The sequence below is a fragment of the Neovison vison genome, chromosome 11, assembly GCF_020171115.1.
Source record: "Neovison vison isolate M4711 chromosome 11, ASM_NN_V1, whole genome shotgun sequence".
Classification (NCBI taxonomy): Eukaryota; Metazoa; Chordata; class Mammalia; order Carnivora; family Mustelidae; genus Neogale; species Neogale vison.
The window spans coordinates 26,562,233-26,588,878 of NC_058101.1; the positions used below are offsets into that span (position 1 = coordinate 26,562,233).

The following is a 26,646-nucleotide window of genomic DNA, read 5'->3' on the forward strand; positions in this document are numbered from 1 at the left end:
GAGACCCAACACGTGACTAGGAAGAGCTTGGTAAGAATGGGCGGTACTGTAAGTGACCAGTTAGGTCACTAGAAGATGGACCCAGTTACCAGAACTGGGCAGAGGGTCCCAGCCAAGTTTGGAAGGGCAGGTGTGGAGAAGCTTGGTTTTGAGCCCCAGGAATCTCCCCTATGTAAAATGAGATTGGGTTTAGAGATGCAGAAATGATAGGTCAACCTACAGAAAGCTTCCCTGAGAGCCAAAACCTCAAACATAAAAACGGTCGATTGCCAGGGGCACCTGGGAGGCTCAGTCGGTTAGGCATCTGACTCTTGATTTTGGCTCAGATCATGATCTCAGGGTCATAAGGTCCCTGCTTTGGACTTCGTGTTCAGTGGGGAGTCAGCTTGTGATTCTCTTCCTCTCCTTCTGCCCCTCCCCCTGCTCATGCTCTCTCTCTAAATTAAATAAGTAAAATCTTAAAAAAAAAAAAAAAAAAAAAAAAGATCCATTGCCTGCCCTCTCCCAACAGCCACCAAGCCCTCTGGATAAAAAGGGTGAACAGGCAACAATCTGACACTGCTTTTCTCCACCCTGTTTGGGATGGGACACATTTCACATGGGCTTGTTTTTTCCCACTTGCACACAAACACATTAATCTCAGACCATCTCGGAGGCCTCGTGTTGCTTTTTTTTTTCCCCCCAACGTAGCTGGAAAACAATGATCCCTCAATGATGCACCGAAGCTCTCCGAGTCTTGCCCTCTTTCCTCTCCTCACGTTTTGCAGTAAACCCAGCTTCCTGACAGGTGATAAATGTCCAGAACGGAGCCAGACACCCACGCGCAGAAGAAGGAAGCAGTACCTGTGAAAAGGGAAACTCTTAACCAAGTACTTAAAAACAACCCGTAATGTATCTGTAATACTTTTTATATTTGTTTTTGTATTTGCTTATTTATGATTTATTTATTGTTTATGACCCCATTTTAGTCCAAAGAGGAATTAACTGTCGTCTATAAGAATGCATTGCAATGAGTTTTAAGAAAACAGTGAGGAAATTGAAACATGGGGGCAAGTACACAAAATATTGTCCAGGAGGCTCTATACACTTGCTGGAAGAAGGCCAAAAGTCCTCCCCTGAGCTGCCTGGCAGATGACGCAAAAATCAGAAAATAGAAGCCAACCAGATGCTCAAGAGAAGCACACATATTCCTGAAAGAAATTCCTCCATGGATCTTCATAGAGGGGGCACTGCAACCAGCCTCCTGGAAAGAATCAGTATCAATATCCTGAAAAGAATCCCTCAAACGTTTATGTGGCCAAGATTTTTGATGTCCAGGTAGAATGTTTCCCAGTCAACGTTTCTGTCAAGTCCTAATTATCCTGTGGCAAGAGGGTTCTCGGTCAGGCGAGGTGACACTGGAGAAGAATGTGGGGTTCTGACTTTGAAGCAGATAGGTCACCCTTCCAGGTCATACCGAAATCAGTGTCTGAAGACAGATGGCAGGATCCCGTAAGAGAGATGGGATAATTTGGATAAATTCCCTGGTCAAAGATTCAGCATGAAGTTATATGTATATAAAATATTATATGATATATATATATATATAATATTAAGTTATATACGTGTGTGTGTGTGTGTGTGTGTGTTGTACAGTCACAGATCTTTAAGGCAAGTAAATATCTCTAGTAAGATTATAAAAGTAAAATTCAGTTCTGAAACAATAGATTCCCATAGGAAGTGCTACACAATAAAATGTGGAGCCCAGGATATTAGACACAAATATATTTTGATGTGAAATTAATTTCTTGCTTGATCTATCAGCTAGATATTTAGTTAACAATAATTTCATCCTCTTAGAACTTCAAAAGGCTTTTGAGGACGGACTTTCAATAGGATTTTTATTTTATAAAATGACCAAAGAACTTTGAGTCCAGGGCCTTTCTGTTTTGTCCATTTCATTTCTCTGAATTCAAGGAAGTATTCAAAATTCTCCCTCTGGCCTTTTCCTGCTGAAAAGCTCAAAACTAAAGACCTACCTCTAATATTTGCCCTTCAATTTCATCCTAACCCTTGGAGTATTTAAGCATACAAACTGAACTGAAATTTTTGAAATCAAAACAAATGAAGATCTTTGGAGTTCCTTTATTCTTAATTTTTATCAAGAAAATATCCAACTATGCACAAAGATAAAATTCAACATATTCCTGTGTATTTATTTTTCAGCCCACAACCCAAACCACCCATTTTGCAGAATATTTTGTCAAATCATTTTAAAGAAAACCCAAGATATCATGTTATTTCACCCGTAAGTATCTCAGTATTCATCTCAAAAGAAACGGTGTAATCATACCTAATAGGTTTCAGTATGATTGCTAAGAAAAGGAACAATATTTCCAATCCATATTCAAATTAACTCATTGTCTAAAATTTTCCGTTGGAATCAAGATCCAAACAAGGTCTACTCACTGTATTTGGTTATATTTCCCATTTCTTTTAAGCCTCTTTTAGTCAAGAAAAAAAATGTCCTTTATTCCCCCCCCAACACCTTTGTCAAATGATTAAACACAAACAATTGAGTAACAAGATTGATGTCCCCCATTCAAGGGAAAAACGCCTACGGATGGAGGAGTACAATGCCTGTCAAACAGTGGGTGTTTGTTGGGTGTATGTTGGGTGTATGTTGGGGTAAGGTTTCTTTGAGAGGTGCTTCCTGCATGTACAGGTTGACCCAGGTTTTAATTCATGATGAGGGCTAGGCCACTGGGGAGGCCTCCATTCCATTGAGTCCTGATATGGGAATTAACTTTATCAACTTCAACTTTTCTGTTAATAGTGCTGGACATACAATTCAGAGGTCATAAAATTCACCCATTTAAGGTATATAGTTCAGTGGGTTTTATTATAATCATAGACTTGGGCAGTCATCCCCCGTTACCTAATTCCAGAACACTTTCATCATTCCAAAATGAAATTGATCTGCTAGCAGTCACTCGCCTTCCCTCCCTCCCCACCTCTTCTGGCAACCTCTAATCTACTTCCTGTCTCTATGGATTTGCCTATTTAGGGCATTTCACGTAAATGGAATCACACAACATGTGGTCTTTGGTGTCTGGCTTCTTTTTTTTACTTACCATAATGTTTCCAAGGCCCAACAGACAAGAGCAGTGCTATGCAGTGCTGGACTCCTTCTTCATTCCTTCTGATGCCTGAATAATATGGCCTTGAAGGGATAAAGCACATTTTGTGATTTATCAGTTGATGGATATGATGTTGACTCTTTGACGAAACCAGGCCCAGCTGTCTTGCAGTGTTCCACGTGCTGGCCGACTGCTTCCTCCTGCTGCTGGTTCAATTGTTGCCCTCTCCTGTTTTTCTCAGAGACTTGAGAGAAACCCCCATGCTTGAACACTTGGCCATCAAATGCTATGGAAGAACCACTCTGGCCCTCTTCCTTAAGGTATAGAAATCTAGGCCCTATCAGCAGAGAGACTAGACTTAGCAGGCTTGAGAGGGGACCCAGGAATCTGTATTTTTTTATTTTTATTTTTTTTAACACACCAGGTGATTCTGCTGAGCATATTACCAGAACCCATTCTGAGAAACTCTGCTGGGTGTCCTTCAAACTTGACTTCAGTGGCACTTGACATTTACAGGAAAGCCATAAAAGCAATGATCGGCCATTGGCTAAGATGTTTTAAAAAATAAAGTTGGAAATATCCCAGAATTATTCAAAACAGCCTAGGTTAATATCCTAACTGATGTCTGGTGGGTTGGAGATAGGCATTTGAAGGAATCCTGGCCAAGAGAGTTGTGTTGTGGGTGTTAATTAGCTACCTCGAGTGAGGGAAGCTGCCAAATTTAGCTTTAAAGGCAGCAAGAGCCGAATTAAAGGACTGCACAGATCTTTCCAGTATTGAGCTCAGAATTTACAAGGGTGCCCAAATCATTAATTAGAGTACTTTTTGATTCAGGAAATTTTAATTCCTAATCTGAAGCCATTTTTTTTCGGTGACGAAGAGGAGGGTACATTATAGATCTCTAAGAGAGCGCTCCCTGTGCTTTAGAAATATGCTACAACAAAGTATAACCATTTTTGCTACAACACTTTTCATTATTTCATGTATTTTGCACTACCAAAAACTCCTGAGTGGGAAGAGTTGTTTTCCCTTAATTTAATGATGAGTTTTCTTTCACTTAATACATGAGTGATGCTTTTAAGGGCCTTTTAATGGTTCTCAAACAGCTAAAGCAGCAAATGGAGTTCCATTTACACTGTGCGTCTCATTAAGCTATTATAGCAGGGAGTAATGTGGGTGAGGAAAATCCACCGCTGCTTTATTTTGGGCCATGAGTGGGAAAAAATGGATTTCTGGAGATGAAAACTGAGTTTTGATTTTCAAATGCCCTTCCCAGGGTGTTTATAGGGGAGTTATCTACTCTAAAGGAATGTTAATTCCCAAGTAATAATAACCTCAGCTTCTTGACTTCTTAGCTTAAAGAGTGAGGGCCTACAGTAAAAGGTATTTTTAATTAATTAATTAATTAATTATAAGATTTTATTTATTTATCTGAGAGAGAGAGAGAGCAGGAGAAGGGGGAGGGTCAGAGGGAGAAGCAGACTCCCTGCCGAGCAGGGATCCTGATGCGGGACTGGATCCTGGAACTCCAGAATCATGAAGGCTGACGCCTAACCAACCGAACCACCCAGTTGCCCCAAAAGGTATTTTTAAAAAAACTTTTTATTGGGGAAAATTTCAAGCTACCTTTAAGAGGCCTATGGTTAGCTTTTTCCATTCGGAACCCAAACAGGATCTATTTGGTTATGTCCTTAAATCTCTTCTATTCTAGAACAATCCTCTTCCTCACCTGACCACTGCTTTGTTCTAGAAACTGGGTCATTTGTCCTGAAAAACGACCTACATTCTGGATTTGCCTTCTTGCTTCCCTTTGGTGTCATTTAACTTGGTTCTTTATTTTCTGTAAATGGGCTTGATGAGATCTGAGTTGAATGTTAGGGGCAAGAAAACTCCCTTCTTCCTAGTGTATCACATTATGAGGCACCTAGTGGCACAGCTGTGCCGTTCTTCTAGGCTTCCTTGGTGCGTCTGGGATTCTTCTTACATAGTTGGCCATCATCCTTCACTGAATGTCTTCAGCTTCCACTTCTGTTCATTCCTTATATTCTTTATCCCATTAGTAGCTATAAAATAGTAATTAGAAGTTCTTCAGAAATAATTTCTTCTATGTTTATTAGCTAGGCTTCTGTAAACAACAACTTTCCCTTGGGGTGCCTGGGTGGCTCAGTCAGTTAAGCCGCTGCCTTCAGCTCAGGTCATGATCTCAGGGTCCTGGGATGGAGCCCCACGTGGGGCTCCCTGCTCAGTGGGGTGTCTTCTTCTGTCCCTCCTTCTTCTTCTGCGGGCTGCGCTCCCTGCTCTCTGTCAAATAAATAAATAAAATCTTTAAAAACAAAAAAACACACACCTAGTTCCTTCAAGAAGGACCCAGCTGATAAGAATAATGTTATACGCTGTCAGCCTCCCTGCTGTGCTAGTCCATGGTTGCGACAATCTAGGTTCTTTTTGTTTTTGTTTTTTTAAAAGTATTTATTTGACAGAGATCACAAGTAGGCAGAGGCAGGCAGAGAGAGAGGGGGAAGCAGGCTCCCTGCTGAGCAGAGAGCCCCAGGCGGGGCTCCATCCCAGGACCCTGAGATCATGACCTGAGCTGAAGGCAGAGGCTTAACCCACTGAGCCACCCAGATGCCCCCACAATCTAGGTTTTGATGACTCCTTGTTATTAGAATTCTGGGGAACTTTTATGGCCCTAAATCCCATCTGGTGTGGTTCAACATGGCACTGAACTAATTTCTCCTGTGGATTCCCATGGCCAGTGCTGCTCATATCCACAGCCTCAGATCCCACACAGCTGCTGTGCCTGGGCCCCAGAGACTCCTACCTCGGGATCTCTGTCATCTGCTCAGGTAACATGGTTCCTTCCTCCATCAGGACATGGCGCACCATTCGTATTTTAAGTCTCAGTCAGCACTGTTCTCCTATGTTCTATTTTTGAATCGCTCATCTCCTCTAGGGAACTCACTCTCAGTATCTTATTAAAGTCCCCTAATGCCTGACATTTTAAGCCAAACATTTGTTTAGTTGGTTTTCCATAAAAATGATGATCCATTTTTGTAATTTCATTGCCCTTTATTTATGGAGTTTTAAATAGCACTGTCGAATGCAGGGACACACGGGAGGAAGAAATACAGATGTTTGAAAGGAGAAACCAAGTTGCCTATTTGTTGAATCTTTTTTGCACATTAGAGTATGTCAAAGCCCCTCACTCTGCATTTTTCTGCCCACGTACTTTGGAAGAAAGAATGGGGATCAGGGTCCTAGGGCATAACACAAATCCCGGGTCTCTCTGGATGAAGGAAATTCCCAGTGTGTGCCGTGAAGTTCTGTGTCCTGCCAGTATCCTGCCAACGAAGGGCGTGGCAGGGCCACGGTTGCGCAATCTTTCAGGGAACCAGATTCTTCTAACTGTTGCCCATGTCTGGAATTTACAGCAGCAGTCATAAACTCCAGTGCTGGGGTTGGGCGGGGGGGCGGTGGCAGGAAAGTAGCATAAAGGAGTGACGAGACCAGGATAGGAGACTGGTGAGTAAGGGACACAGGGCTCTACCGAAGCCGGTTACTCCATTCAGTCTCATCTGGTTGCGGCCAGGAATGTGGACCCTGAACGGCAAGAGCTTTTGGCATTTCAGAGAAGCCAACAATCTGAATGCGCACGTGAACTCTCTAGATTTCAAATGTTGGTATTAATTCGAATGGATGTGAAACTAAAAATGTCTGTGGGCCACCATTTTGGGGCCTTTTTTTTTTTTTTAAAGATTTTATTTATTGATTTGACAGACAGAGATTACAAGTAGGCAAGAGAGGCAGGCAGGGAGAGAGAGGAGGAAGCAGGCTCTTTGCGGAGCCGAGAGCCCGATGTGGGGCTCGATCCCAGGACCCTGGGATCATGACCTGAGCCGAAGGCAGAGGCTTGAACCCACTGAGCCACCCAGGCGCCCCATTGGGGCTTTTGATTTAGGGGATACTGTACTGTAAATTAATACCACAATGAAATAGACAGAACTGGTATTTCCCACATCATCATCACATCAAGATGAGTACAAGCTAGAGCCTAAAGCCAGTTTGCTGATGCCATTAGCAGAGACTCAAATCATAAACCTTACAGGGATAGGTTAGCTCTATTCTGGTCACTGGCCAGAGGCTAGAAGTTTGCAGCTGTGTGCTATTTGTCATCTAGAAGCTCTGGATGGATGCATTCAGATCAGTGCAGGGCCATAACTCAAAAGTTCACGCTCTATTGATTATGGGTCAGTGGTGACATCTTTCTACAAGGAAGTGATTCCATTACGGAGCTAGCCCCCCTTCTCGAATCCTCATAGGAAAACAGAGCTGAGTATTGATGTGGATTGCTTCATGAAAACTCTTAAGGCTTGATGTGCAGGAAGAGAAGGTAGTGGGAATTTAGACAGACTGCTTTTGTCGTTCTCAAGAGTGATAGCCAGATAACATATTCTGCTGGGATTAGATTCCAGTGTCAAGTTGTCTTCTAATTAGTCGGAGGGAGAAAGCATGGCGATATAATTACAGCCTTTGGACTGTTCAAAAGAAACAATGGGTCCAAAATGGAGTCCCTTATATTAAGCCCCACAAAGACTTAATACCTTAATACCTACTGCAGTTTTGACCTCTCCTATGAGTGGAATTTTAAACTCGGTCTGGAATTTCCTGATCAGCACTGGTAAGGTAATCTGCTTAAGGCTCCCCTATTCTTCACTCTAAGGGAAGGTCACATCCCCTGAAACCATCCTTTTTTTTTTTTTTTTGTAAATAACTCTCTTGTCCTGCACCAGTTGTGCATAATACCCAAGCACTCCATTTTCCACAGTCCCTTGGAACATTCTGTGGGATGCTGCCCAGTTTGTGAAACATTGAATAAATCCAATTGGATGTTTTAATTTACTCCGTTGAATTTTGTTCTTTTTTTTTTTTAAGATTTTTATTTATTTATTTGACAAAGAGAGATCACAAGTAGGCAGAGAGGCAGGCAGAGAGAGGAGGGAAAGCAGGCTCCCCACTGAGCAGAGAGCCCAATGTGGGGCTGATCCCAGGACCCTGCGATCATGACCTGAGCCGAAGGCAGAGGCTTAACCCACTGAGCCACCCAGGCGCCCCTGAATTTTGTTCTTTAACAGATTTGATGGCAGTGGTGAATTGAAGAGAACTTCTGGTGTGGCGCCCACGAACCCTTCGTGTTCTCATCCTATTCCCAAGGGCTGTTGGGAAGTTCTCAGTTCTGAGCGCCTTTCTCTTTGCTTTGAGCTCCCGGTCTGACATTCCACAGTTCCCTGTTTTATCCGAAACCCCAGCCCTTTGTTCCACCCCCGGATCCCACACCGAGACCTGCTGGTGGCAGCTGTCTGGAAACAGTCTGCACTTCTTTGGGGTCTGCTGGTTCCCATCTTTCCCCAGTCCCCAGATTCCACACGGTGTTGGTGGTTATTACTGACCAGAGTTGGACTGGGTCCAGGGCCACACTGGGTCCAATTTGGGCTAGATGGGGTCCAGTGGAAGGCCTCAGGGGAATATTAAATGAGGGCTAGTTGCTAATAAGAATCTCAGAAGTCAACAAAGCTAGTGAGAACAGATAGCATTTAAAGGAGGTAAGAGCATGTGCCAGCCCAAGAAGATTCCCATGATAGGCCCCCTTTGGTATTAGCTGGGCTCCAGGAAATCCAAAGGCCTAGTTAAATTAAGAAATAGGATCCTTTATATCCAAAGTGCTGAGTGCACCACCTTCCAGCACACCTGCTAATTTTATGTTTAAGAAGTATAGTCTGGGGGCACCTGGGTGGCTCAGTCGGTTAAGCGTCTGCCTTCCACTTGGGTCATGATCCCAGAGTCCTGGGACTGAGTCCCGCATCGGGCTCCGTGCTCAGCGGGGAGTCTGCTTCTCCCTCTCTCTGCCTGCTACTCCCTCTGCTTTGTTCTCTCTTTCTTTCTTTTTTTTTTTTTTTAAAGATTTTATTTATTTATTTGACAGAGAAAGATCACAAGTAGGCAAAGAGGCAGACAGAGAGAGAGAAGGGGGGAAGCAGGCTCCCTGCCGAGCAGAGAGCCCGATGCGGGACTCTATCCCAGGACCCTGAGATCATGACCTGAGCCGAAGGCAGCGGCTTAACCCACTGAGCCACCCAGGTGCCCCCTTTCTATCAAATAAATAAATAAAATCTTTTTTTTAAAAAAACCTTAAAGCCACAAGAAGTACCTTAAACAAAAAAATAATGAGACTGATGTGACCTCTACCGCTCCCCCGCCATTCCGTCCTTTTTTAGAGTACTCACATTTTACTAATGGTCTTGTCTAAACTGCCCTTCCATTCTGAAGAAACCATGAGACAGATTCCTTTTAAAAGAAAACTTTGAGGCCACAGGTGAACCTCCTCAGGTACCCTGCACACCTTGGCCAAAGACGGAACTAAGGGCCATAGTTAAAGAATGCTGTACGCCTAGGGAGGAACCCCAAATTGTTAGAAGAATTTAGAGTCATCATCAGGGGCTGTGACCCTGGGCTACCCGTTCTCTATCAGCTTGCACAGATGTTGGTGCAGTCTGAGGGAGCAAGACGGCAAAACCCTAGGATGATGTTCAAACCCTTGGCCTTCAGCAGCTCAGGGACCAGCAAAAGCTCACAAAATAGCAGCCACACTTTTATAAGCCGCCAGTAGACTCGTCCCTGCCCATCCTGTTTGATCTGTTATGTAAACTTGCAAACAACAACAACAACAAAGATAACTCTCTGGCAGACTTTAAAGCCTGCGTGTAGTCCATTTTCTATGGCATTTGGGGTTCCAAGAAATAAATAAGGCCACCCAGCCTGCTCTGGCTGCCCTCTTGGTACATGGCTTATCTCCCGAGATTAGTGGTTCAATAAAAAGGCAGAAAACAGGATGAGAGGCCTCTAGTCTGACTGAACTCATGACCATAGCAGAGCATTTTGAGAGGACCCTGGAGCAAGATTGCAAACAAAAATCTGCCAGGCTATTAGCTTTACAGCTCCAAGGGCAGACACCCAAAGCAACAGCTGGGCCTCCAGCCTTGCACCTTCCTAGGGGTCATTATCAAAACACTGGTCCAAAGATCAAGGTCATAGCTGTCATCGATTGGGGCATTGGAAAAGAGATTGTCCTCAAAGGTCCTAGGCAAATTCCTTTCTTTTCTTTTTTTAATTTTTTAAAAAAGATTTTGTTCATTTATTTGAGAGAAAGGAGAAAAGAGAGAGAGAAGCAGACTCCCCATTGAGCAGAGAGCCTGACGCAGGACTCGATCCCAGGACCCCAAGATCATGACCTGAGCTGAAGGCGGACACTCGATCGACTGAGTCACCCAGGCGTCCAGGCAAATTCTTCTTAAATGCCCTCATATTTCCCTGCAAAGGAGAGCTCTTCACACAGTTCAAGGGACTCTGAGGGCTTCTCTGCTAAACCATTACCAGAAACTCTCTTAAATAGCCAAGGGGAAAACTGAAGTCAAAATTAATGGGAAACCTTGGCAAATTTTAAGAGATACCAGAGTTCCACTTTCTACCCTGAACCCCATGCTCAAGCTGACAAATCCCTCAAGGTAAAAAGGTTTCCATCGTTGGGGAGTAAGCGGCGTCTGATGAAGTTCAGACAGAATTTTTATCTCTACCAGTACAAACGACTTGGGCCTTTTACTGAAAATCATCCTTTTTTGGTGTGTCCGTCCGTTCTAGACAATATATTAGGTAGGGATCTCCTTTCTGGATTAAAAGGGCTAATACATTTTGCCTTCAATGGAGACTTCACCTTAGAATTTCCTGACCACTCTGAACCTGATCTTTTATGTTCCTTGGAGTCTGTCCTTGACACAGAAGAGGAAGAATTCCAACAAAAGTCCCTGAATTGAATGGAGGAGCCCAAAAATCTGTGGGCTTCTAATATTTTCATTGGAAGAATAAGAGGTACAGAACCCATAAAAATTCAGACAGTTAGAGGTAAACCTCTCCGTACATTACGTCAATGTCCTGTCAAGCCTGAGCCCATGCAAGGCCTCACACTCATACACACTAGAAGACATTCCCAGTGTTAGTTTCTGTCAGTTTTGTCAATCCTGAAGCCTAATGGGCAGGGAGAGCAGTTTGCTCCAGATTTGAGAACTCTGAATAAGATGGTTATTCCAGTTTCCCAGTCATTCCCAGCCCAAACACCCTTCTGCCACGAGTTCTACCTGACGCCCAGGGCACTGCTGTGCTTCTGTGTTCAGCAGAGACGTCATCAGCCAGTATCTATTAGCCTTCACCGGAAATGATAGACACTCTATCTAGATAGTTAGTCCTCAATGGGTAACCAAGGCCCCCTCTTATTTCTTTTAAGTAACGTCACCGAGATTTAAGTACCCTCCGGTTCCCTGGGAAACCTTTTGTAATATGACCTCTGGCCGTGCTTAGTCACAAAAGAGGGGTCCTCTATGTGCTATAACAGTTAGCTGAAAAGGGGCACCAAGTCTCGAAGGCAAAATTACAATGATCTCTAGACATCGCTCAGTACCTAAGTCACGAGCGAAGTTCGGAAGCAGTTCGGCTGTCTCCAAAAAGAACTGAGCTAATTCAGGAATTTCTGAGACCGACAAGTGAAGGACGGTGTTGTGGATTTGTGGATGCGCTTGCAGGAACACGGTAATAGACGTGCCCGTGACCGCGTGCGGTATGAGTCAGTGGCCGGGTGCCCAGCCCCGCTGCCTTCAAGCCAGAGCCGCAGCTGCGGAGTGAGCCCAGGCGACCGCCGATCTGAACCTAGGAAATGGCATTTATCTGGAAACTTCACACTTGGTCCCAAGTCGTCTTCACTCTGAACTGACTCCACGTTTCTCTGCAAGTAGATGACCTTCCCGAGTCCCTCCGCTTTCACTACCTAATCTGCATCTTCAATGTGGCAACACCCTTGATCTGGCTGTCTTATGACCTCTGCCTGAGGAAGGTGAGCCTCCTGGCTGGACGGGGTGCCTCGTCCTGACGCCTCGTCCTGACTTAGGAGATAGCCCTTTAACGAATCAGAATCTACTCTGGTTTGTTAACGGGTCATACAGCAGAGGTGAAAAAGGAAATCTTCAGGCTGGTTGTGCTATTATTACTGAGTATGACCTGCTGGGAAAGGGGAACCTCTCACAAGCCCCGTCCACCCAACCAGCAGAGCTCCATGGTTAACCTGAGCATGCCGGTTGCCAGAAACACATGTTGTTTTTGTTTTTCTCAAGATTTTATGTACTTATTTATTTGTTAAACAGAGATAAAGAGAGAGAGAGAGAGAGAGCACACAAGAATACAAGCAGGGGGAGAGGCAGGCAGAGGGAGAAGCGGTCTCCCTACCGAGCATGGAGCCTGATGTGGGACTTGATCCTAGCACCTTGGGATCCTGACCTGAACCGAAGGCAGCTGCTTAACTGACTAAGCCACCCAGGGGTCCCAGAAACAGATACCGTTAGCATCAATATGAATAGCTGGGATGCCTTTGGAATCATCTTTGATTTTATTTTTATTATTTTTATTTTTTTGAAGTTGAATTTTTTAAAAAAATATTTTATTTATTTGAGACAGAAAGAGAACATGAGCAGGGGCAGAGAGAAAGAGGAAGAGCAAGAAGCAGAGCACCCCCCCCCCCCCGCCCCAATGACACAGGAGCCCAGTACAGGGCTGGATCTCAGGACCCTGGGATCATGACCTGAGCCGAAGGCAGAAGCTTAACCAGCTGAGCCACCCAGGCCCCCCTGGAGTCATCTGTGATTTTAGAATGTTACGGAGACCAGTGGGGTTTTCTTGCATCTTCTGGGACCCCAGTCAAAAATGGGCAGAAAGCAAATGATCTTCTTACTGCCATTTTGCTCTTCTCTTAACTTCTGAAATTGCTGTCATCAAAATTAAGACTGACCTGAATGCACGGAGTACCAGGGGATATCCCGGCTTCCTCTCCTGCAAAGGCAGAGGCATGAGATTGTGGCACATGTGGACGAAGTACATTCTGCTTCTGCAAAAAATGGCTCTTCGTTGCCAGATGTTTGCTATCCTGCTGTCCTGGTAACATGGCAACGCTCTGTGCTGGAATCAGAGAAATAAAGATGGGTGAACCATGGCTATAAATGAAACAAACAGCTGGGCCTAAACCCAAGTCCATTTTTCAGCTTCTGTATTCCCTCCCCCACCTTAGGACATTTACGATGACCCAAATTATAAATAGATATTAGTAGGGACACTACTGTAAAATTGCAAAAACAGCCTACCAGCCATGTCTGACCTGCCATGGCCACAATCCTGGCAAACTCTTTTTATCCCAAGAAGCCTCAGATCTCCTCCCTCTGGACCCTCAGAATGCCCACACCTGGACTTCATTCAACTGCCACTTGGTATGGGTGATCAATGTGTCCTTGTGACCATATGTGTGTTTTCCACGTGTGCTGAAGCCCTCCCCTGCCACAAGGCTGATGTCCTCATAGTGGCCAAGAAACTGTTGGAAAGTATGTTTCCCACTTGGGGTTTACCTTCTATAATCTCTGGGGATCAAGGCGCCCACTTCACTGGACCCGTCATCTGAGCCTTAACCAACACCTTGCAAACCTGTTGGGATTACCACTTTCCTATCACCCTTCAATATCAGGCAAAGCTGAGAGAACTAAGGAGAGCCTTACATTTAGAAGGTCAACACTTGCAGAAACCACTGGATTTCCATGGCCACAGTTTTGTCTTTGGTCTTGCGGACTAGTCACAGCACTCCCTTTGGGAAATCTCCTCTACACACGATAGTCACTGGCAGATCGCTGTCTATTGGTTTATAACCTTCTGCGGAAGATATACAACTTTCATGCGCGCATGACCACCTACAGTAAGGCTTACGCTGATGTCTCCTGCTTAAGCATATCATCAACAGATTAAAGAAGCTTTTCTGGATCCCATTTCAAGCGATCCTGTTGGTCACAGTTTAGAGCCATCAGAGGATAGCCTTGTTGTGCCTCATTGGAAGGGATCGTCCCAAGTGCTCCTGACCACACTCTACTGCAAAACTAGAACACCTTGAGCCTTGGGGACATGTCTCACTGATAAAGAACACTCTGCCTGACATCTGGCCCCAGGCAGATGATGCAGACCTACAAACTGAATTGATAAGGAAGAGAAGTGGCCGACATTGAACTAGACTGCCTTCACCCAAGACACCGGATCAAGAACTCATACTTGAACTAAACATGAAAACCCTTTCTCCTTTCTTTACTCTGGCATTGGCCTGGAAAGATAATACTTCTCATTGTATCCCTCAAGCCATTGCTAAGGGGCAGGGGCTGGGGGTGGGGTAATTCTCAGATCTCTAGATTTGTCACGATGCAAGAGGTCCTCCCTGGGACCAATTTCTCGTCGAATCTCAATGTCAATCCCCAATCCCCTCTCCCCCGTGCCCCACTTAGAAGTATGCATCCAGTTAGACACATTTCTCCTTGTGAATCTTAGCACATTCTGACTCTTCTGTTCCCATGATATCTAGACCAGGTCCTCCCCCACTCCCTGAGACGGCTCACTAGCAGCACAAAGCACTCAAGATGACTTTTTATTTCAGGTTTATTTCTTTATAAATAAATATACATAATATACATTATATTATATATAATAAATATAAATATTTATAAATAGTCTTTATTTCTTCCTATATTTGCTAAAACACTGATCCCTGGTTTAGGAGTAAATAGAAATGAGCATATGACTAGAAACCTCTCCTTCACTCTTGGAGACCCTGCAGATTCTGCTGCTAAGATACCAGCTGCCCAGCAAAGATCCCTGGATGGTCTGGTTGAAGCTGTTGGGAGTAGGGAAGTGTCTGAGCTGTGGTGCCCAGAACCTGTTGTACCTGGATTGGCACTTCTGGGGAAGCTTTAACACAATTAATTTAAGATTTCTGAGCAAGCCCCCTGGCTTAATAGCGTGATTTCTTCAATGGGGTCATTCTTTGATGGGTTTGGTCTCGGGGACCGTGGCCCCAAAGTGCACTCCGAGTGTTGGGAATTATCCTGTTTATAGGTACAGCGATCTCCCTGGTGTGCTGTATTCTCCTGAGAGCTTTAAACGCATGTCTGCAGCCACCAAACAAACGATCTCCCTAAGGTTGGAATGACAACAAAGGAACAAAGAAAATGACCAACTACAAAATTGTGAGCCTGAAGTCATGACCCGGGAATGCCACAGAGAGTCAGAAAAACCCAAGACGAATGAAAGCTTCGAGAACTAGAGCAGTATTTGAGAGTGGTGTTAATGCCTTGAGTTTCGATCACATCTCTCAGCCTGAGAGTTGGAGCAAGAGAGGGGAACCGTTAAAAAGAAATACCAGACCCCTAAAGGAGTCGCCAAGACTTTGTGTCTTCTAACTGCAGTTTAGGCTTCTCTGGATTTTAAACTCATCGGTTGGAATTTCCAGATCAGCCCTACTAATCTGCCTAAGTCTCCCTACCATTCGTTTCCTGCCCACTCCCACCAAGGGAAGGTGATCTTGCATGAAACCATTTTTCTTTTCTTCTGCTATTTAACTTCTCCATCCCACACCCGTCTGCCTATCTAAGGCTCTCTCCCTGCCTCTCTGCCTCCTTGTGATCTTTCTCCCTGTCAAATAAATAAATAAAAATCTTAAAAAAAAAAATAAGGCTTCCATTGTATACAACTCCTTGGAACAGCCTCCTGTTTGTTAGATGGGATGCTGCTGACTCCTCATTCTGAAATAAAGCCAATTAGATCTTTCAATTTGCTCTGCTGAACTTTCTTCTTTAACAAGACACAGTGGGCAGTGCCCGGGTGGCCCAATCAGTCAGGTGTCTGCCTTGGGCTCAGGTCATGATCTCAGAGTCCTGGGATTGGGGAGTTGGCTTCTCCCTCCTGTCCCTCCCCCTTGCCACCACATACTCTCTGTCTCTCAAATAAATAAACATCTTAAAAAAAACACACACAAACAAAACATAACCCAACAAGACAGAGTGGTCTTTTTCATGGTTAACTTAGTGCAATTACAAAATTAATCTGAACTTTGGGAAATTAAATTTAAAGAATCTCAGATTTCAGAAAGTCAGTCCGTGGACTAAAATTCCGGGTATCCTGTGAAAGGCTAAGGGTGTAAAGACCTGAATTCTACTTCTGGATCCATTGCCCTGGATCTGGGTTCTCATTTAACCTCTCTTGGCTTTATCTTGGTTGAATGAGATGAATCTAATTGTAATGGTCAGTTCTTCTATCGCTTATACTTGGCTTTTAAAAATTTCGTGGTTTTTCTGTTATTGCTTAAAGTTATTGACTCTTTCTCTATCTTGTTTTGTTTCAAGAAGCTATCAGGTGAATCCTTTTGTTGGCTAGATAGGTCAGATGGATGGGTCACACCTTAATATCATTGTTTTTGTATTAGCTGGGTCATGGACTGATCGTTGAGATGGACTGAAGAGGAAACAGGCTGATGTGCAATCATTACTGAAAACATTGTAATGATTTTTATGAAATCGTACGTGGCTCTCCCTGTTCTTCTATAAAAAGAAACAATTAGTTATTCATTAAAATACAGTACTCTAATAACCACCATGAAATATAGCTATATACACACACAGCCGTATATACACAACTATATAAATATATACACACAGGGGCGCCTGGGTGGCTCAGTGGGTTAAAGCCTCTGCCTTTGGCTCAGGTCATGATCCCAGAGTCCTGGGATCCAGCCCCGCATCGGGTTCTCTGCTCTGCGGGGAGCCTGCTTCCTCCTCTCTCTCTCTCTCTCTCTCTCTCTGCCTACTTGTGATCTCTGTGAATGAATAAATAAAAAATCTTCAAAAAAATATATATATACACTCACAATTACATGAATATATATACACAATATATAATATATATTTATATACATATATATTTATAATATATAATTTTTATATATTTATAAATATATATATATATTTATATACACACTCGCCAAAATGGCTAAAATTAAAAATGGCTAAAGTTAAAAAGCTAGTAGTAGGTATGGGGAGAATGTGGAGTTTGGGATCTGATACTCGGGTAGTGGGAGCACCAACTGGACCATTTTAGAAAACGTGTTTGGCATTATCTGCCCAGGCTGAACACACGCATGCTCGATGACAGCATCTCATGCCTTGTATGTGCCCAGCGGAGATGTGTGCATGTGTATGCCAGAGGACACAGAAAGAATGCTCATAGGAGCATTTCTGGTCATAACTTCCAGGGGGAAAAAACCAAACACCTAGCAATGTTGAATTTGTAAACAGACTATTGGCTCTTCAGACGACGGAATGCTACACAGCAATATGAACTAAGGAACCACAGCTTCTCTGAGCAACGTGGCTGAATTGCCTAAACAAGATATTGAGCAGAAGAAACCAGGCAAAAAGGCTACATCTCACATGTGCGCGCAACCCCCCCCCCCACAGGACCCAGGCAAAACTAAGTGCAGGTGTTAGAAGTCATAACAGGGCTTACGCCTGGCAAAGAGGGCTCAGGGATCTGGAGGAGCATCGGGAAGGGCTTCAGGGATGCTGTAATGTTCTCTTCCTTCACCTGCGTGGCATCTGCATGTGTGTGTCTGCTTTGTGACAATTCCCTTAAGACTTAAGCCCCTTTCTGGATGCATGTTTTAGTGAAAAATATTAAAAACAGAAAAATGTGATGGTTTCTGCTTAGTCAAAATAATAATAGCTCTTTTAAAAGTTATAATAAGCTGTAGGACTCTGTAACAGCTGCTGCTGAAGCTCATTATTTTAGAACACTGACTTTGACCAAATGGCTCATAATTAACCCCTCTCCCTGGGGGTGTGGGGAGTAAAAAGTAAGCTATCTTGAATTGTCCTTATTTATTTTTTTTAAAGTCCGCACAGCAATGAGTGTAGCATGCCTAAAATTAAAACATCTACAGTATCATCATTACAAAGGTTCCAAGTGAACCAGAATACCAACAAAACAGCAAAAACCATTTGTAATTATTTGAATTAAGTAGTATTCTTGAAACTTTTGAATCCATTTGCCTAGCTCGTGTAGATCTTGAAGGGCTTACTCAATGACTACAGCCTTCTAAGCCAGTCAGTCGCTTACAGTCTACATCTTTGGGGTCATCCTGATGGTGAGTGATGGATAGGGTGTGTATAGAGCTTTACAAGGCACAGAGTGGCACGGTCTCCACCAGGAGCATGCCGCTCACTGGCCTTGTCAATGGCATCCTTAATCTGGTCTCTGTTTTCTAAGAAGAAATGCAAGAGTTGAGCCTTAAACCGCACCCCCCTCCCCAACGTTGGGCACAAAGCTGAACAGACAGTTCAGGACAGTCATATCTTGTTTCCAGTGGTTGCCAACTTTCTAGAAGGGCAGGATGGAAGAGGGGAATTACAGGCACTGCCCCCTGAAGGGAAAACTCCTTCCAGGGGCCACATGTGAATCCCTGCCCTCCCACCAGGTGGCAATGGGGTTTATTAAAAAGATGGAGATGATCACATGTGGGCCGCTAAGGGCATGAGGGTATAATTTGGCAAAAAGACCTACATTCCCTTTATTGAAAATAGTGTTTGTGGATATGGAAGGACTGTAAACGCCCCCAAGGAGAGCCCGTTCTATTGCTGATCCAGCTATAAAAGAACTATTAACCTTACCTGGAGAGTCTCTACTTGGAGGTCTTCCAATCTTCTTTCAAACACTTGAAATAATATCCCCATTCAACAAATATTTACTGAGCACCTACTATGTGTCCCCATTCAACAAGTATTTACTGAGCACCTACTATGGGTCTTACTATTCTAGGGATATAGCAGTGGACAAAGCAGTTAAAACCTCTTCGAGTGGCCATGGAGTTTGTATTCCTTCCTGTCTACTTTACGGAGAAGAAGGAGGCTATTTCCTGTTAATTTTCTCAACGTAATGGATGGACTTGTTCCTTTCCAAAGCTCTAGGGCTCCTGATCTGTCCCTCTACCCTACTAATAACTACCTTCATCCAGCCTCACTGCTAGGTTCACTAGCCCCTCCATTCTTTGATGACAAACACTCAGGGTCTCCCCACACTAATAATCATGATAAAAGGGACAGATAATATGGTCAAACCTTCAACTGATTATCTTGCCTCCCTTGGAGCATCTGAGACCTCTCTTTATCACCAAATCTCTCTAGAAAATCTCAGTTATTTCCTTTCTTTCTTTCTTTCTTTTTTAAGATTCTATTTATTTGAGAGAGAGAACAAGTGGAGGGGAGAGGGAGAAGCAGGCTCCCTGCTGAGCAGGTCCCAGGACCCTGAGATCATGACCCAAGTTGAAGACAGACACTTAACTGACTGAGCTACCCAGGGGACCCTCTCTAGAAAATCTTTTCTAAGGGAGGCTCATTTGCTTCAACTTCCTTACAGTGCACTTCCCTTCCAAGCCCCGCCCTCCCCTCCCTGTGAAGGCTGTCAGTTCTATAGAATTCTGATCAGAACGTGGAGAAAAGAGAAAACCACCAGGAGAGCAGGACAGTGAGTAAAATGCTTCTGAGCAAGTGAGCCGAGCACTTAAAATAATTACCTGCGAAGCAAGAGCCTCTTGTTGGGTGCTTGGCATTGTGAAAGGAATTTAAGGCTTGCAGAGAAATACAAAAAGTGACCTTTGATTAAAAACTTAGCAAGGGAAGATAAGACTGAGAAGGCTTCCTTGGGAAGTAAGGTTTGAGCTGAGTTTTGAGGAATGAGTGAACTTGCACTAGGAGGAAAAACTGGCTGAGGGTGGGCTGAGGGGCGTCACAAGCCTGAGGACATGGAAGCAGGACACAAGGATGATGTTTGGCTTAAAACTTGGAAGAAGTGGGGCAGAGCCAGGGTAGCCATGACTTTGCAGACCAGGCAGGGAGCCACCCATTCAAAGTACTTTTGAACATGTCAAGCCTCTACCACCCCATCTCTTTCCCTTCAAAGTCAAACATCTTTACTGTCTTCTCCCTTCCCTTTCACTTACCAGCCCATTCCAATAGGTGTTCTATCCTAGCCGCCCCCTGCAAACTGCCCTGGAGAGAATTCGAAGGACTTCTGAGTAATAGGCTTTGCTGAGAGGATATTCTCAGGGATGGGGCAGATTACGTAACACTCTGAGCCTCAGTTTCCTCTGAAATGGGGATGACAATATTGCCTTCCGCAAAGGGTTGTCGGAAGGATTAAATGCATCTTAAAGCCTTGCTCAAGAACTGAACATTGTTACTGTTATTATTTCTCTTCCTTGAGCTCTTAGCTGCATCTGATTGCGCGCTCCATCTTGGAATCCTCTTCGGCTTTTGCAGTGTTGCACATCTGTTTGCTTTTCCTTTTCCTAGCTTTCCATTAGTTTTCTTTAGATCTTCCTCCTCCACCTGATCCTCGCATGGTGGAGCCCCTGGTGACCTTCCCCTTGTCTCTTCCCACTCTACACACGCTCCCTAGGCAATTTCATCCATGACTGCATGTCCTGTGCTAGCTCCGATATATTAATTAATATTACATGCATCTCCAATCCGGACATCTCTTCTGAGCCCCAGACTTGATAGAATTCAGGTTTATCATGGTTATCTGAAACTCAATATCTATGAAATAATCTCACTTCTTTCCAACCATCAATACCTGAACCTTCTCCTTCAGCATTCCCTATGGTAAAAAATAACATTCTTGGGGAGCTTGGGGAGCTCAGGGTTAAGCGTCGGAGTATTGATTTTGGCTCAGGGTTGTGAGATCGAGCCCTACCTGGGGCTCTGCGCTGCATATGGAGCCTGCTTAAGATTCTCTTCCTCTCCCTCTGCCCCTCGCTCCCCCACCCCCCCCAAATATATTCTTTTTCATTTTAGTTGGCAACCTGGGACTCATCTTTGTCTCATCCTTGTCTACCACTTTATCCCACTGTCTCCAAAAAGAGTCTTCAGTTAGCCCACTTCTGTTTCCCCACTGCTGCTCCTAAAGTAAACCCAGGCTACTGACAGCTCTGGGACTCTCTTGCCCCAGATTTCTAACTGGCCTCACAAAGAGTGCTTTTGCTCCTTCAACCTTTTTTTCCCTGGCTGGTAGCCAGCTTTTCTTCAGTTAATCAAAATGTCTAAGCAAATAAGAATCTAATCATGTTCCAACCTAGCTTCAAAATCTCTCCATGGCATTTCAGTTGCCACTTCAAAATAAGCCAGTTGTTCCAAAGGCTTAGAGACTCTTAACCACCCATGAATACACTCATGATCTTCGAGGTAGTGTCCCTCTAACAGGAACTCTAATTTGATGTTCACTCCCAAAGTTAGCTTAGCCGTATGTTATCCTTATTGCATGCAAAATGTAGCAAAGATAGCCATGAACAATATTAATGAATACTGCAGTAGAAATCAACCAGTATAAAACTGGGCTGCCTTCTTTTATCCTAGGATCACCAGTGGCTCACACAGCTTTAGGCACAAGGTATGTGTTTCGTAAACAGGTGTCTGATGCATGATGAAAAGGAAAAAGGCTGCCATAAAGTTCCTTACGGAATTGAAGTATCATCCACAGAAACGGCTTTGGTTGCAAACTCGACAGCCCGCAAAATATTTTCCCCAGGGAGGGCCAAATGTTTACTAGCATTTGCATATCAAATGAGCTGCGATAACCTATTTGGCGATGAGGGAAAAAAGAAAGGAAAGAATGTGCCAAGCACAGTGCCTGAGATCTGGTGAGATTTTTCACAAATGCCCGAGACAAGCTTCTTTCTCTCCAGGAGCTTCCAGGCCACCTGGAGAGAGGCAAAATTGTCCAAAAATTTAACGTTCACTCTCTTGCCTCCTCCTATGGAAAAGGCAGTGGTCTTCCTTTAAGTGTAAAATAGCGAGTGAAAACAGGGCTGGCTCTCAGTCTCATTATGTCTCATAAGGGCTGAGAATCAGACATTAATCAAATAATCACGGGCATAATAATAGCCGCTATTCTATCTAGTGACTAGTATGTGCCAGGCATATTTTTAGTCCTTAAATAAATTAGTGCAGTCACATTCTATTGAACTCTTACTATCGTCAGTTCATAGGGACAGAAACTGCAGCACAGAGAGGTTAAGAAACTTGCCCAAGGTCATACAGCTGGTCCAGGCAGTCTGGATCCAGCCTCCGTACTGTACAAGATGCGGCATAGACATATTTACAAGGTCCATGAAGGGAGGGTGGGTGATGCTGTAAGAACATCTAACAAGGGCACCTCAGTTTGTCTGAAGGCTGAGTAGTGTCAACAACCAAGCAAAGAGGAGTAGTGGGAGAGGGAAAGACACGAAACTGGTAGGAACAGGAGGGGAGAGTGTGGAACTACCTGGATATAGTGGTTGATTGGTAGTGGTGCTGAGTGGAGGGAAGGAATCTGGAAGACCTCATGGAGGAGGCAGATCTGAAGGAAGACCGTGAAATAATTGGTTTAGTTTGTAGAGAGGATAGGAAAGGGGACCATGAACTCAGACTGAACCTAATTAATTTGGGGGAGAGGAAGACACTGGTTATGAGGATTCTTCCAATTACCAGCAGACACTCAGATGGAACTGACCAAAGAAAACAAGGACTTCACTGGCTTGAGCTGCGGAAGAGTCTGGAATATAGACCTGGCAGCAGGGAGATAATGATGTTAGGATCGCTCTTCCATTCCTCAGATCTATTTTTCTATGTTGGTTTGGATCGCAGGCAGTGGAAATATGGAAGCTCTGGATTTTATCCTGCCACTTCGGCAAACTCAGGAAGTGGGGTGCTTGTTTCTCTAAAGACCCCGTGTGCACCCCCGTTAGCTCAGCTTATACTACATTCTCCTGGTTGAGTCAATCACTGTGGCTGGACCATGGGAGGTCCTCCCATTGGCCAGGCCTGGATCAGGTGCCTTCCCCTGGAAGCAGAGGGCAGGGTCGGCCATACCTGAACCATAGATTTGAAAAAGGGACAGCTGCCCAAAGTAGAATCTGGGAACCAGGCAAGCAAAAACTGAGAATGCCACCATGAGTGATTGGCTGGACTGGTATTCCTCACACGTCATATGCAGAATCTCATCTAATAGGTTTGGGCTGGGACCTTAGAGGCCACACTTCTAACAGCCTCCCCGGTGAGGTCAATGCTACAGGTTCTCCAACCGCGCTTCATGGGGCAAGGGGCATACCACCTGTGACTGTCTCCCTCAGATTTCTTTAGGCTGTTCAGTGCTAGCCTGTATCCCAACCTTCCATTTGCCTGCTTTTCTCAGTTTTGACTCTATACCTTTCTACTAGCTGGCCCATACGTGTGAAATACGTTTCTTCCCTGTTCTCTCATTAACGTGTCAACATTTTTATGACTTTGCCTCTTATTTCCTCCAAACATTTCCTCGCTGAGTGAAGCTGGGGTTAGGCTTCTTCCTCTTCACTGATGCTATTTCCAATTTGGACCTGTGAATACTAACCCTGTAGTAGTGTAAAAATGTATTTAATTATTCACAAGCCTGACAAGACCTGCTGTGTTCATTGATTTGTTGTGTGTGTAAGTCACTGCCTGAGTTTCAATCTGGATGTTAGTCTATACTCAACACTTCGGTTTTAGGCTATAGGCTGTTAGAAGGTATGCAAAATACCCTTTGAACGTGCTGATCTAGCACTCGGTAATCAGGTGATGGCCAATTTTCATTGTCAGTGGCGTTTTCAATCTTCTGGACTTTGCAAGCCACTGTGCCGACCCTGGCAGAAATACGGAACTCAATTACGGTACACAATTTCTGTATCATTGAAGGCTTTGGATTAATGCCTTTAGAAAGGACTGCCTGTGAAACTGAGGCCCAAAGCCTGAGTTTTAGACTCAGGTTTGCTTCTGAACTTGTTTTGTGACTTTGTTCAAGTCTGAAAACCTCTCTAGGCCTCTTATTGGACTAGACGCTATATTGGGTGTCTTGCTGCCCTCTACTCTCCCATGGTGCTCGGCCAACTTAGCAGACTCACTTCATTTGTAACATGGGGGTGACCCCATGGAGGTAAGACACCTGACTCTGGAAGCCTTCTTTTATCCGTCTGACAAAGACAATATTAATCATTGATGTGATCATGGCAATGGAATGTCACGAATGTAAAGAGCATCAAGACTGACAGTGGTAAGAAAATCATAGTTAACTATTATCCATCGGTAAGTTTTTGGAATCAAGGTGTTGGCTGAATGACTTGACATAAGCAGGAGTATTATTCCTTAAATCCATTGAAATATACAGAGCCACCATGACCCCAGGGACTGTCACTCAGCAGTTGTCTTTTCTTTACACCCATGTTCTGGAGATATCAGCAATCAATGGCTCACACACCTGACACAAATCAACACTTCATACACAAGGGAGGATAGGAAGCATGATGTTTTCCCAGTATGTTAGCCTTGGTTAGGAAAAAAACTACCTTCAATTAGTTTCTCTTCTCATTCAATTTGTCATTAAATGTATCTATCGGTTTACGAATTATCACGGGTTCCACTTGTACAACCTCTGTTGAAAGCACTGAACTGCAACTTTGTAGAATTGTTTCACGTTCGGGAATGGAATCCCCCACTTCACCTGAACAAATCGGCTGAACGGTGTAGATTGGCGCTTTGAGCCAGAAGCCACGACCTTTCATGCGGGAAACGCGTCTACACCGATGCAGCAAAACCTTCTCAAAACCTAAAGAGGCTGGGTACCGGAGAGTTCTGCTTTTCTTGATGCGGAAAAGTTTGGTTCTCGGTGTATCCGGATTCCAATCGCTGCTTGGACGGTCTCTAATCCTCCTCCAGGATTCAGACTTCTGTTTTGTACCTGCTACTGCCACAAACTGCCCGAGCGCGCCGCGGCTGGCCTCCGCCCAGACCCAGATTCCTCTCTCCTCCCGGCGCCCTCTACCAGGCAGGCGCCCCGCTGCTGGCCAGGGCTCTCCGACAACCCCGCGTCCTGACCCCATTTACTCCTTGGGTCCCCGCGGGTGCCATCTGGCTGGAACCGCGGGGGAGAAACTAAAAGTTGGACGTAGTCATCCCTGCTCTCTGCCGTCTTCACTCGCCCCAAATGAAAAACCGGGGCTGCCGGCGGACGAGAGGCAGGAAGGAAAAAGCTTAGACGGGAAACGGCCTCGGGGCCCCGCTGGCCCTCTCCGCGGCGCCCGGCCCCCCCGGAGTCGCCCCGCGCCCGAGGCCGTCCCCGGGTCCCCACGGGCTCCTGGCGGCGTGCGCCCCCTCGTCGGGGACGGTCCGGGGGACGCGCGAGGCGCGGCTGCTGCAGCCACGCGAGTGAGGGCCTGGCCCCGCGCTCCGACCCTAAGAGGGTGAAGCAGGAAATAGGCGACGAGAGAGGCCGGGGCGGGGTAAGGGGGACCGGGGGCGCGGGAGGAGGGCGGCGGGGGCGGGGCGGGGGCCGGGCGCGCGGCTGGAGCACTCGGAGCGCGGGCTGCACGCGGCGCGCTCGGGCCGCCCCTCCTCCCCGCGCCGCCGGCCGCGGCCCAGGCTCCCTCGCTCCGCCACTCCCCGCCCCTCCGCTCTCCCTCCCGCCTCCCCGCCTTCCCCGCCCTCCCCGCCTCCTCCACCTCCTCCTCCTCCTCCACCTCCTCCTCCACCTTCTCCTCCTCCTCCTCCCTCCCGGCCTCCCTCTCCCAGCCAAACTGCCCGCCGGACCCCAGGCCGCCTCCCCGCCGCCGCCGCCCTGCCGCCCCGCCGCCGCCCGGCCTCCCCGCGAGCGCTCCACCATGGACAGTCCTGTTTTCACCTTATAAAGATGGCGGTGCGGGATCGCTGCAACCTTTAGACTAATGACTGTCCGAAACATCGCCTCCATCTGTAATATGGTGAGTGGCGGCCGCCGCCGCCTCGGGGGTCGCGCCGGAGGCGCTGCGAGGCGAAGAAAGGGAAGCCCCGGCCGCCCACCCGCCGGGCGCCGGGGTGGGGGCGGGGGGCGCCGGGGTCCGCGCGGCGCGGCCAGAAGTTCCCGGCCCCTGCGCCCCGCGGGCGGCCCGCAGCCCCCCGGGGCGGCCGGGGGAGGGGCCCGATTCCCCCGCCCCCCTCCCAGCCCCGGGACCCGGGAGCCCGCCCGCGGGTGCCCGGGCGCGCCGCCTTGCCTCCGCCCTCGGGCTGCGGTGGAAGCGTCCTCGGGGGAGGGGGTGGGGGGGATAAGCTGAGGATCGGGGGGAACCCATCCCGCCTTTGCGGTAGATAAAGCCCTACGGGTCTCCCTGTCCGCCCTCGTCTCATTTTGACTTCGCTCCTTAAACTATATTTAAAATTCACTTTTGCAAAGGCAGTCGGTGTATCTGGAGAAATTTGAAATGTAATAAAGCTGAAAGTGCAGAATTGTGGTTGGAGAAGTGAACTTCTACCTGGTTTGGGAAGCACGGTAATGTGCTTTGGATGCCTCAATTTCTCCACCTGTGAAAGAGGGGCAAGGTTATTTGGCGGTAACATTTGGAGGCCCTGAGGGCGGGGCCGTCTTTGGGCGTGGAGGAGGTCTCCAGGGTTATCTGGCCTGATCTGCTGCAGACCCCTCCGAGGCTGCTGAGCGTGGTCGCAGCAAGGGGACGTCTTCGGGCTCTGGCGGGGTTGGGTCCATGGTGCGGTGCTCACTTTAA

General features: G+C 45.9%; 1 protein-coding gene and 1 long non-coding RNA gene across 3 annotated transcripts in view; one reads left to right on the forward strand and one right to left on the reverse strand.

Moving 5' to 3' along the window:
• Positions 1-436: 436 nt before the first annotated feature.
• LOC122890150 lies at positions 437-25,875 on the reverse strand. 2 transcript variants are annotated; one of them, XR_006381068.1, is made up of 5 exons: positions 25,791-25,875; positions 13,003-13,169; positions 4,903-5,182; positions 3,114-3,202; positions 437-843 (listed from the first exon to the last, which is right to left on the reverse strand). It is a non-coding gene; the product is annotated as an uncharacterized LOC122890150 (long non-coding RNA). The 2 variants fall into 2 exon arrangements; XR_006381069.1 differs by lacking the exons at positions 437-843; positions 3,114-3,202; positions 4,903-5,182 and adding an exon at positions 5,377-5,420.
• The window catches only part of USP46 (ubiquitin specific peptidase 46), a 57,638-nt gene continuing 56,791 nt past the window's right edge, over positions 25,800-26,646 (forward strand). The window contains exon 1 of the mRNA XM_044225895.1: positions 25,800-25,869. Coding sequence (XP_044081830.1) covers positions 25,834-25,869 — 36 coding nt within the window. The 5' untranslated portion in view covers positions 25,800-25,833. The remainder of the gene's footprint in view (positions 25,870-26,646) is intronic.